The sequence below is a fragment of the Nymphaea colorata genome, chromosome 11, assembly GCF_008831285.2.
Source record: "Nymphaea colorata isolate Beijing-Zhang1983 chromosome 11, ASM883128v2, whole genome shotgun sequence".
Lineage (NCBI taxonomy): Eukaryota > Viridiplantae > Streptophyta > Magnoliopsida > Nymphaeales > Nymphaeaceae > Nymphaea > Nymphaea colorata.
The window spans coordinates 8,056,594-8,068,914 of NC_045148.1; the positions used below are offsets into that span (position 1 = coordinate 8,056,594).

Consider the following 12,321-nt stretch of genomic DNA (forward strand, 5'->3'; position numbering starts at 1 on the left):
GTTGCACGGGCTGTGTGTTGCCGATAGGACAGCACAACTAGCTGAGCCAACTCGAGCTGAGTAGAACTCGCTTTAAACAACTTAGCTTGTGCCCTCCTCTTTTATAAACGAGCCGAGTTCGAGTTTCAAAAGCTCGACTTGACTCGCAAACCGACACTGTGTTTAGTAACAGTCCAGTAGGTTGTCACTAATGATTATTTTCAAGTGATGGGCGCTTTCCATCACTGAAGACCTTTTCTGTGATGGCCAACTCCATTGCCCTCCATGTAACATATTATCCGACGGCTGTAGCCATTGCTAATTAACAATATTAGGCGATGGAACATTCTGAACTACTCCAAGTAGCTACTCAGGGGCAGAGCCAAGGGGTGCTTGCATGGTGCCCTCGTCTCACCTCAATTTTTTTTATAAATAATTTGCATATAAATTTACAAAATTTTACTTGTTCTATATAAAAGATTCAAAAAATGATATTTCGAGTCTTGTCAAAATTTAGAAACTTTATTTTAGCAAGGAAACAGTGATGGCCATATTAGACGCACAACGGTTTTCATTGTTGCTACACACACACACATATATATATATATATATATATATATATATATATATATATATATATATATATATATATTTGTTCTAATCGGACCGAGACATCAGTTTCCACTTCTGATGTGGATTTGGACCTAAATTTGAATTGAATCCAGACTGATTGCATCCCCATCTTGATCTTTCATTTTCATCCAGCCATGTGAGCTTGTACCATCCCCCTCTCTCCCCTTGCCACCACCACCCTCTTCCATGTGTCTAGTTAATTTCTTTTCCAAAAGTCTCTAGATAAACCGAGTCATGTTTCCATACCGTCTCGGTTTGCCATTGACATGGACATGAATCGAATCGCATCCGTTTATCATGCGCTTTCCCGTTTGAAAACAACCAAGGTATATGCCAAAACCTTTTCGATTTGCGGCCGATACGCTCGCCCGATACAGGTGTTGAGAGGCATCCCCACTCAAACAAGGACAAACTCAAAAACAAGCAACCCACTACTTACCCTCCTTATATTCGTAAATTTGACTCATACTGCTTTATATATATATATATATATATATCATCCCTAGACTTCAGTCTCATGTTATTAATAAATATAATTTCATTTAACTAGAATGCCTCCACCTATTCCTAAAGTCTAAAATGATTTGTACTACGTCAACATCCAGAATATTTATGACCTAGATTTCATATACTTCACAAGTGCATTAATTTTAAGAGCAGAGATATGATTTTTTTCGAGGGGGCCAAACATACCAATCTCGGATTCGGCTAGAGCCAAATTGAACTCGAATCTAAAAAATACATTACATAATTAAAATTTTTTAATTTTATTTTTTGTTTTCCAGTTAATTGAAGCAGGGCCATGGCGTCTGTGGCCCCCCTTCCCCCTGGCCCTGTCGTTGTTTGTTTCGAATTTTCGAGATATCAACCTGCAATTTACACAGCCACAGGGCATCACTTCAAGAAGAGACCGAATCGTGAGGAGATTGAGGGAAGGGTGAGAGTTTCGGCAATACGGGTAAAATAAAATATTAGTTGGTAAAATAAAATATTCGTCCAACCTGCGTACTAGTTTTTTTTTATTTCAAGAAATTCTTTTACACATCTCATGATGATTTTTAAAGGCAAAGAATATCTTAATATTTTTGGGAGAATGAGTTGGTGTAAAGTCGGAGGAAGAACGCAGATTGGGACCAGAAGAAGGCTGGCTGGGTCGGTCTGGGTCAAGTCAAGGCTCTTCTGCTTTAAGGTGAATTATTAATGGACGCGGTTTCTCTTTATGAGGACGACACCTCGGAAGGTCGTCCCTGAGTTGAATTATATATGGCGCAAACATTAAGTGAGTCAACCGCGTTGACTGAGCAACCTTGATGCACCGTCAAACTTGCCAAAATATTTTATTAAAGAAAAAAAAAATGAATGCATGGGCTCATATATTTTTTTAGCTCCATTTTAGTCGTATCAAATTGGCACGAATAAGTCCACTTTTGAATTTTTTTAGCTTTGAAAAAGTGCAATAAAAAATTTAAAAAACGCATGGGACCAAAGCCACTCCAGTTATCAACTTTCGGGCTATCGGATTATACGTAAATTGGGTTTGACTTTGCAAACTAGATCGATAGCCCTTCTTTTAAAACAGATTCCAAATCCGATTAGTATGACATCCAACACTTATATCTAATTTCGGTAAAAACTAAGACTCGGCATTAGGCCAGCCCAGCTTGATAATGAGACCGGTCCAGTCCCACATATAAAACTCGGACTTGGGCCTAGCCCAACTCGAAAACTCGAGCTCGAATCTGAACCGATTATATTAAAAAAATATTTTTTAATATAAAATAATGCATAAAAATAATTAATGGTAATAAAATATTATAAATATATACAAATAATAAAAAAATAAAAAAAAATCATTATTAGGCCCATCGGCCCTGGTCACGTTTTCCTAAGTCCGATAGAGTACCGAGTACCCAGCAGCGGTCAGGCCCGGTGCCCAGGCTTAGTAAAAACTCTTTATTGGATTCTTGTAAGACATCAGTGGTAGCTTCAAATTTGGCTATAAACTGATAGTGATTGGATTAAGATACTGTTACTAAGTCCGATTAAATGGATCCAAACTTTGGGTAGAGTATTGAGAAGAACATAAACCAGAGTCACAATTTTTCACATAACTCCTATCAAGTCAAGGCCTTTATCTTCATTTATCTGATCTAAAATGTTGAGTAAAACTCCACCCTAATTTTTATTGTTTATGACTTAACAGGAAATGTACTTCTGTTTGCTCACTCAAAATATAAAACTCCGGGACGTCGACCCATGCACCTAACTTCTATGTTGTTCTGACTAGCGCAAAAAATTAGTGCCCACAAGAATCAAACTAATCCCGTACTTATTTGAGCCGATTTAGCCTAATCAACCATAAACATAACTGTTTTGGATCATAATTATTACTTGGTAAGTCGCTTTCTTCCTTTAATTTGTTGCTATCGTCTTTTGTTTTTATATCTTTAAGACCTTAAGGTATATTCAAACGAGTAAAAATGTTATAAAAAGTACAATGTAAAATATCTTGTTCTAGTGAGTAAAAAAAGTATTTTATCCTACTGCCTAAATGAGAGCCGAAGCTTTTATCTAACCCATCATCAACAAAAAGTGCAAACACTACTTTAAGCATTCTAAAATTTAACTTGTGCTTCAAGAATCTCTTTTTAGAGTATAAAAAATTTGAAGCACCAGACATTCAAAACGGTTAGCAGCCACATTCAACAGGATGCTTTATATTTAAAAAATATTTTAATATAAAACATACAGTTGAATGTAGCTGCCAATGACGCAATATTGACATTACCTAACTAAAGTAATGTTCAACCATCGAAACCAGCTCTAGTGGGAAAAGGGGACGCAGATTTAGCCAAAGCAAGAATTGATATAATATTTTATAATAACTTATTTAGCTTCTCAAGGGATAAAAACGCGTGCTCATCTTTGTTGTTATTTTTTTGGGGTTTAACGTTTAGCGATCAGAATTAGACACAAGAAGAACCAGTTAAATAATTTTTTTTTTTTTTTAAAGTGCAATTTGGTAATCTTTTGTTTATACTACTAAGGTGGCATTTCATTACCCGGAAATTTGAAATCTATTGATCTATAGTTCATCAGTAGTTCATCAAACTTAAGATCTAGATTTAAGATCATTACTTTACTTCTCTGCATTGAAAAAAAGTTGGATTTAAGATAGGATGAGGGAGAACATGAGCTTAAATCTATGGTTTGGATCTCAGATCCAAAGCTATCAACTCCCCCCTAAAAGTTAAGACTTTTTTTTTCTTATACTCAATTGTAGTTTCATAGGAACCCAAATATCATTTTCCAAATTTTTATACAGGATAATGATTTTCTTCAAAATTTATATGTATTTTTTTTTTGGATGAGAGAGAAAAGGCCCATGCTTGGCTCTATTCTTAGTTCATATTTTTATGGAAACTATGCTTTCGTGTCCTGTCTTGAGGCTTATTATCTAAGTTGAACAATATAGTAATGTTATCTTGGATATGAAAGCTATAAGGATAAGAATGAGAGGCCTTAGAAAAAATTAGGAAATTCCAGGTTAGGTAAGGCGTAATGGTGAAAAGCTCAAATTCTTTTTTTTTCTTTTAACGGTGAATGGTTCGTTTGTTTGGCTACCTTTAAGAGAAGGTACTGACATCAAAACCTTTTACGGTATAAAAGTAGTGCACACTAAAACGTGACAATGACCACTGGAAGATTCAAACATGGGTTATTAAGAAAGCCGACCATTAAGCTACGACTTCTCATGGTAAGAAAACTCAAATTAAATTTACTATTATGGGATTAACTTTTATCCAACTACTTCTCACGGTAAGAAAACTCAAATTAAATTTACGATTATCGGATTAACTTTTATTCAACTAGCAGTACCTCCCGAAAAGGTAAGGACATTTACGTAATTGCGGACCTCAGTCTCCAGTCTCCCCGATCGTGTGTCTCTGCAGCTCGTGAGGTAACGGAAAGCCGGCGATATCGCTTCGGACGGAGATCGGGCGTGGACCCGTCGATGCCTCCACGTCTGCTGCCTTCGCGCCAGAACCGAACCGCCCCTCGCTTCCTCCGAAATAACAACCATGCCACTCACCGGCAGCGGGTGCCTTCAATGTATTCCTGCACGCTCCACTTGGCTCGGTTCGGTTCGTTTGGATCGAGCAGAGTTATTAGTTCTGACCTTCTGGAATCGAGCGTGGTCCGAACGAATCCGGTTCGATCCGTTGCCAGCGCTTCCGGTGACGAATGGTGGCAATCACGTTAATAAGGAGAAGGTTAGGTCCTTTTCTGAGAGGGCCGTAATCACGCTCTCTGGACTTCCCGTGGGCAATTAACTTCTTGCTTATTTGGCCGCTCTTGTAATATCCGGGTCGGCTGGTGAGAAAATTACTCGGTTTACCCCTGGGCGAGCCTCCCAGCATTCCCTATAAATACCACCACTCCGTTTCACTCCCTCCTTCGTCTTCAGAGCTCTTCCGCACCGCCGTCCGGCTTTGCGCTGCGTTCTTACTTCTCCTTAGTGCTTCTTCCTTTTCTTTTCTCTCTGGTTGGAAAGGTTTCGGAAGTGTCGGGAAAATGGCCGGCGGTGGGTTTGTTGAGACCCGTGAAATGAAGAACTACGCAGGGAAGGTCACGCTGTTCGTCGTCTTTACCTGTATAGTCGCTGCTACCGGCGGTCTCATCTTCGGATACGATATCGGGATTTCAGGTCGAGATCTGGAACGATCTTGATTTCTATTTCCTTGTTACTTTTGCTTTCGATGAGTGTTGATGGTTTTCCTTTTAGGATATATTTTTTTTTTTCTGATGCGTGGAGTCGAACTTCGCATCGAGATCCGGGATGGACAGGAGACGACTTGCAGATTTTCATTTTCGAGGAATTTTTTTTAAGTTCTGGACTGTGATATTTCCCTGAACAATGAGACGAATTTCAGCAATCTTGCTCGGTTTCTATAAGCGTTTTCTAATAATTTTATTTCTCAATGTTAGATCTCTCTGGCTTTCTAGATGACTTCATTAGGTATGAAGGTCAAATGTGCTCAGAGATCTCTTCCTGAAAAATCGGATTAAATGTAAATTGAGGAACTTATTTTTCGAGATTATTTTCAAGTTATGCATGCAAAAACTACTATACGATTTTCCGTTTCTTTCGTTAGCATTTTATGGACAGATTATGGGCATCCTTTTTCGACAAAAAATTTTGCCCTTTGTCTGGACCAGCAGTTTACTTTTTGTGCATCTCCTCACCAAGAGATTCCATTTCTAATTGTCCGAATTTTTTATGATGTTAGGTGGAGTGACGTCCATGGACCCATTCCTGGTGCGCTTCTTTCCGTCGGTGTACCGGAAGATGGAAGCCGATAGGAGCCAGAATCAGTACTGCAAATTCGACAGCCAGCTTCTAACGACGTTTACATCGTCCCTCTATGTCGCCGGACTCATTGCCTCGTTCTTTGCATCGACGGTGACTCGAATGTTCGGGAGAAAGCCGTCCATGCTCTTCGGCGGTCTTACCTTCCTTGTCGGTGCGGCCGTCAACGGCGCGGCCAAGAACGTGGCCATGCTCATCATCGGTCGCATTCTGCTCGGTATCGGCGTCGGGTTCGCCAATCAGGTAAAGATGGGATCTCCTTTTCTTTCTTTTTTATTCTTCTTTCTGATTTTCCGTGTTATTTCAGAAGATTCCGCCATCATTTACTTTTATTCACATTTTCGCTTTTGTGTTCCTTCATCTTCCCTGCAATTCTCCCAAAAGTTCGTTCCTCTCAACCTTTTCGTGATGACGGGTTTGTCCTTTTCTTTCTGAGCTCGACTGTCAAATACCGAATTCTGACACTTCTCGTCTCAGAGCACTGGTCAGCCCTTCAAAGTGCTGTTACTCGGATGCTTCCTCTTCAGTTTGGATTATTATAGTTCTGTTTCTCTACCCTTCATTTTTCCTGGATGCTGACATGCTGGCTTTTCATTGAAAATTATACAAGTTGCCATTTACTCCAGATGATATAACAAAAAAAGCTCAAGCTTGGAAATTTCTATTTAACCGTCTTTCTATTTCCGAATTAAGCGTACTCATGAGCGTGACCTTATCATTCTTTCCATGAACCTCTATCCATAGTGGATAAGCCCACCTAATTTCCTAAATCGCCTCATCCATCCCGTGAGTCACAGCGTGGCAGACGATTCTCTTCTCCTGCCCTCCGCCGTTCATGCTGGGAACGGACGGTTGATTAAGAGCACAATAAAGACTTATCTTTCTGTGCCGGTAAAAATTATAAAGTAGGAAAAAGAAACAGATAGCCAGCTCTTGCAGGCATACGACCGGGTTCTTATCCGAATCCACGCGTCCTTTTTGATGGTTGGACTGAAGAACGAGTCACTTCACGGAGGGGAAGGTACACGAGCCTAGTGCAACATCTCTCAGCATAGAGCCGAGGGAGTTCATCGAATCGGCCCTGTGATCGGTTGTCATGGCAATGGCATTTTGACATCGTCGATTATTTCATCCACGTCAGCAGTTATCGAGTCCGATGGCTAACTGGTTGCCCTTTCTAGCGTCCTTTCCTGCCTACGTATTGAATAAAAAACTGCCACCAATGGTTTGCTTGCTTTTTGGCTTTCACTTGTAACGGAACCAGCATCCGGCGAGATCGATGTTGCCTATTTTAGATAGTTACCTATTAAAGTTTCCTTTTTTAGCTTTTTCCCAAGAAAAATTCTGAGGTACGTATTTATCACTATGTTTTTAGAACGTAGACACGTAATGTCATACAAGTTTATTTGTATGCGCAGATAAAATTTTACTCAACTATACATTTATACAAATGTTAATTCGTATAGTCATCTGTTGTTTCAGGTGCTATTTATAGTTTTGTACATTCAAAAAAGCCGATTTTCGTGGACCTGTAAGTTTAAATCGCCGCAATAACATTTGCATGATTTACAGATTTGAAAAAAATTATTTTCTGAAGCTTAACTGTAAAAATTTTGCCCTTTACAAATTCTCTCCTAACACACGGTGATGGCCTGGCTTTCTGCGCTCCTCCTTTAGCGTTCCTTATCTTTTGGTGGTCACAGAGCAGCTACCGTGGGACACCTTGACGAGGCCTGTCTTTATCTTTCCCGTCTTGACGTTGCCAAAGTTTGAAATTAGTCCCAGTTCCTTTCATACATAACATAATTGTTCTCTTTGTCATAGATCTACATTTGCGTCCTATGGTCCTGTGTCCATTTTTGCCAATTCCGTGGGCCTTGGGTCTAGGGAAACGTTCAAATTATGCTACTTTTTTTTTTCCCTACAATTGGGCCTTCTTGGAGAGACACAAACAATATCCCATTATTTTAAGCACAAAAATATTCTGGACATAGTTTCCGGAACGACGCAATTGGTTTCGCAGACGCTGATATTTTGAGTTTTCTACTTTCTTTGCAGACAAGTCATTATAATTGTAAAATACTTCCGCCAGTTGTCACAGTGAGGAAACCAGATTTGTCATCCTATACACATGTCCGGACATTCTACTCTTAAATTACGCTTGTGATATGTCTATATCGTTCATTTGCAACCCCAAGCAAGAACAACAGAACAATCCATCAAAAAGATGATTGATGAAACGCCTTTTGCAGCGGCTTCCAACTCATGGTAAAAGACAAACAATACATTTAATATTTAGGCATCTTTCTCCTTGAACGACCACGGTATCCTTGTCAACTCATTTATGTCAAGTTAGTTGTCATTTTCTGAAACCGAGAGTCCGTTGCGCATATTCCACTCTCTTTTCTATTACTTGCCCGCAGAGTTAAAAACTTGCCGCCATCTACCTTGGCCTTCTGAGCCTGAAACTTAACTATTCTTCTTTTCAATGTCATGAATACCAAATGTTTCCCGTTAGAATAATTGGTTCATTGAATTAGGAAATACGATGAACATTGTTCATAAATGCTTAAAATTATATTTCAAATTGCGGATCGATTTTTCACCTTATGCATCCCTGATTCATCACCGCAGAATCTTTTCTGGAAACCCGCCTTACTATCTAGTGCTTATGAGACTGACAGTGGTTTAATCGTACAATTTGCAGTCTGTACCAGTCTATCTTTCTGAAATGGCACCGGCGAATCTGAGGGGAGCCCTCAACATTGGCTTCCAACTGTTCATCACGATAGGCATCCTGGCCGCTAACCTCGTCAACTACGGCACCAATAAGATCAAGGGCGGATGGGGCTGGCGCGTGAGTCTGGCCCTGGCCGCCGTGCCTGCCGTGATCATGACCGTCGGGGCGCTCTTCCTCCCCGACACCCCCAACTCACTGATCGAGCGTGGCCACCAAGAGCGGGCCAAGCAGATGCTCCAGCGCATCCGCGGAACCACCGAGGTGGACGAGGAGTTCCAGGATCTCATCGAGGCCAGCGAGTCGTCCAAGCAGGTGAAGCACCCGTGGGCCAACATCGTGTCACGCAAGTACCGGCCTCAATTTGTCATGGCCCTCGTCATCCCCTTCTTCCAGCAGCTCACCGGCATCAACGTCATCATGTTCTACGCTCCCGTCCTCTTCAAGACCATCGGCTTCGGCAACAACGCCTCCCTTATGTCCGCCGTCATCACAGGGGTGGTGAATGTCGTGGCCACGCTCGTCTCCGTTTACTGCGTGGACAAGTATGGGCGTCGGTTCCTTTTCCTCGAAGGGGGGATCCAGATGTTCTTGTGCCAGGTACACCTTTCTCATCCTCTAATAAAAAGCTACAATTTTGTGTGGTATGGATAATAATGTGGTCGACGGATTTTCTGTTATTTGCTTCTCTGATGATGTCAGTAAGTGCATATGGTCATATTCTTGCTTTTCATTTATGAGGTCATCTAAAGCTTCAATGTTCTAGACTTATACTCTGCATTAGTACATGGTTCTGGGCTATCCATCATTCACCAACTTGAATGTCTGCTTTACTGCCATCTAGATTGCTAATCAACTTAGGTATGTGTGTGTGTGGGAGAGAGGGGACAGAGAGAAAGAGAAGAAGAAGAGAGAAACAGAGGACCTGCTAAGATTATAAAAACCCATCTCAACCAATCTACCTTGTCACTAACGCTGGTAGGATAGATATTAATTTAATCACATACTGGTAGTGGACTGTTGATTCAGTTGGACGAATGGACAGTATACTTAATCCTCAATTAGGCTAATGACGGCCCTCTGTTCTTGTCCCCCTCTGTGTTTCATGCAGGTGGTGATTGGAATCATCCTTGGGCAGAAGTTCGGACTCTCCGGCACAGGCAGTCTGACCAAGAGCGAGGCCAACCTGGTGGTCTTCTTCATCTGCGCCTACGTTTCCGCCTTCGCCTGGTCCTGGGGTCCCCTCGGATGGCTGGTGCCCAGCGAAATCTTCCCCCTGGAGATCCGTTCGGCTGGTCAGAGCATCAACGTCTCCACGAACCTGCTCTTCACCTTCGCCATTGCCCAGGCCTTCTTGGCCATGCTCTGCCACTTCAAGTTCGGCCTCTTCTTCTTCTTCGCCGGGTGGGTCCTCATCATGACGACGTTCATCTACTTCTTCCTCCCCGAGACCAAGAACGTCCCTATCGAAGAGATGATCCTTGTTTGGAGGAAGCACTGGTTCTGGGGCAAGGTCCTGCCGGCCGACGACGAGATGGTCGAGATGCAGAAGCCGAAGACCTCAGCGTAGATGGCCACGATTTTAATGATAAATGATGCATAATACACGTTGTCAATGAACATTTCAAATCCCATCCTCCTCAGTTCTTTATTATTCAATGTTTTCGGGAGCATGTCCCATAGTAATGAGATAGTCATAGATAGATAAGCCTTTAGCTTAAATGACAAAAGTAGCCGTCTCGGTCTGTTTCTTTTCATGCTATTTCAAAAATTTTCCTTGTTAATAAGCAAAATATATAGAACAAACTTCGCTAACTTCTGTTCTCACGTGCAATGTATCAAAAAGGCCTTGTTGGTGGGGGCCTGACGTTTCTCAGCCTTACTTGAGTCTTCATACATGAAGAACCACCAACTTAATGAACCATGATATGATTCATGAAGAAATAATTTAATAAAGGAATGGTTCAGCTCCGTGATTAGAGAAGGAAGTCATGAGAATCATAATATGACAGTAGTCTTTGATGCAGCAGTTTCAGGGGGCTGACTCTGCATGGGTCCTCCTTCCATCCTAATCATTGGTCGCTTCAAAGCCTCCCATTGACCAGCAGCATGCCCTATCTAACCATAAAACTTTCAGAAAAATAATATTATGTGTAATTTTCGAAAAAAGTAAAAACCAAATAAATAAATATATATATATATATATATATATATATATATATATATATATATATATATATAAACTAAAAAAAATAATAAAGGATTATTTGCACAAGGTTCTTCTAGGCAAATTCTAAGGTTAGACATTCCTTTATGAAATTAACAAAATTGGTTCAGAATTTCCCAATCTTAGCCTGTGTTGGTCTCTCACTAAAGCAAAACAACTTTTCTTCTATGATCTTTTAATAAGAGAGAGCTTAATAAGAATTGATTAGCACCGGTTCAAGATTTGAAACGATCCACGCAGGTGGAGCCAGCGAACCAAAGAGGACAGTGTCTTAAAAGTACACATTTATGAGAGAAGGTGGGAGTTGCACTAGCAGCTGTCCCCAAAGTGCCCTGCTTTGCGGACCTCCATAATTTGAGTAGATCATATGGATACCACACAATTTATTCTTTGTCTGGAACCACAAGATGATTTACAACAAGCCATGACAAAGATGATAAAGCAGAAGATCTCCTTATGCATATTTTTTCTTTAGAAGAAACTAGAAGCTATATTGCGTAATGTGGGGAAAATGTGCTAGTGCCGTCCATGTCTTCGTGTTTTGGAAGTCTCTAGGGGTGCGTATAGGGGGGAATAAGAGCCGAGTCGAGTTCGAGTTCAGCCAGCTCGAGCTTGCCTTGACTAATGAAACATCGATCTCGAGCTCAAAAATAACTTGACAGAAGCAGCTCGAGCTCGACTCAGTAGTTATTAGTTGAGCTTGAGCTCGACTCGATTAAGGCTCGACAAATTCGTTTGAATATATGAGCTATTAATTTGCCATAATCGAGCTTGACTCGATTAAGGATCGACAAACTTGAATGAGTTTTTGTAAAAACTTACATAATTAATTAATGTTAATATAACACCTTTTTTTTTATTTAAAAAATGAGTTGGATATTTAAAAAATCACTACACATCATTTTCAAAACAAGTCTATCTTTAACAGTTCGAGTTCAGTGAACTCGAACTCAACTCGATTATTTGAACGAGTCGGCTCGTGAACTCGAGCTCGACTTGTTAAGCAAATGACTCGGCTCAAACTCGTTCACGAGCCGAGCTCGAGCTCATTGTTCACCCCTAGGTGCATAGAATGGATTAGATTTGGATCACACCATGGTTATGAGTAAGAAGGTGTTTGAATCTTAAATTTCGTGGATCTAATATGTGGATCTTGCTTTAATATGTTAACGAATGCGGCGAAAGATCTGCCACCAAAACCCATAGTTTATTAAACGAAAGATTTTAGGGTCTCCTTTAATTTGTTCATTAATACTAGTATGAATGGGAGAATTAAGGACCTAATTAAGGATCTTATTATATCGAATTCATAATTGTTAGACTCTTAACGTATAAAATCAAGTTCAATTAGACATAATCAAATGACCAGGGAAG

General features: G+C 40.5%; 1 protein-coding gene across 1 annotated transcript; it reads left to right on the forward strand.

Moving 5' to 3' along the window:
* The first annotated feature begins 5,058 nt into the window (after positions 1-5,058).
* Positions 5,059-10,475, forward strand: LOC116264487 (sugar transport protein MST6-like). The gene is made up of 4 exons (XM_031644755.2): positions 5,059-5,320; positions 5,904-6,226; positions 8,691-9,320; positions 9,832-10,475. Exons 1-4 carry the CDS (start codon positions 5,188-5,190, stop codon positions 10,288-10,290), a joined length of 1,545 nt encoding a protein of 514 aa, XP_031500615.1. The 5' UTR covers positions 5,059-5,187; the 3' UTR covers positions 10,291-10,475.
* Positions 10,476-12,321: the final 1,846 nt, after the last annotated feature.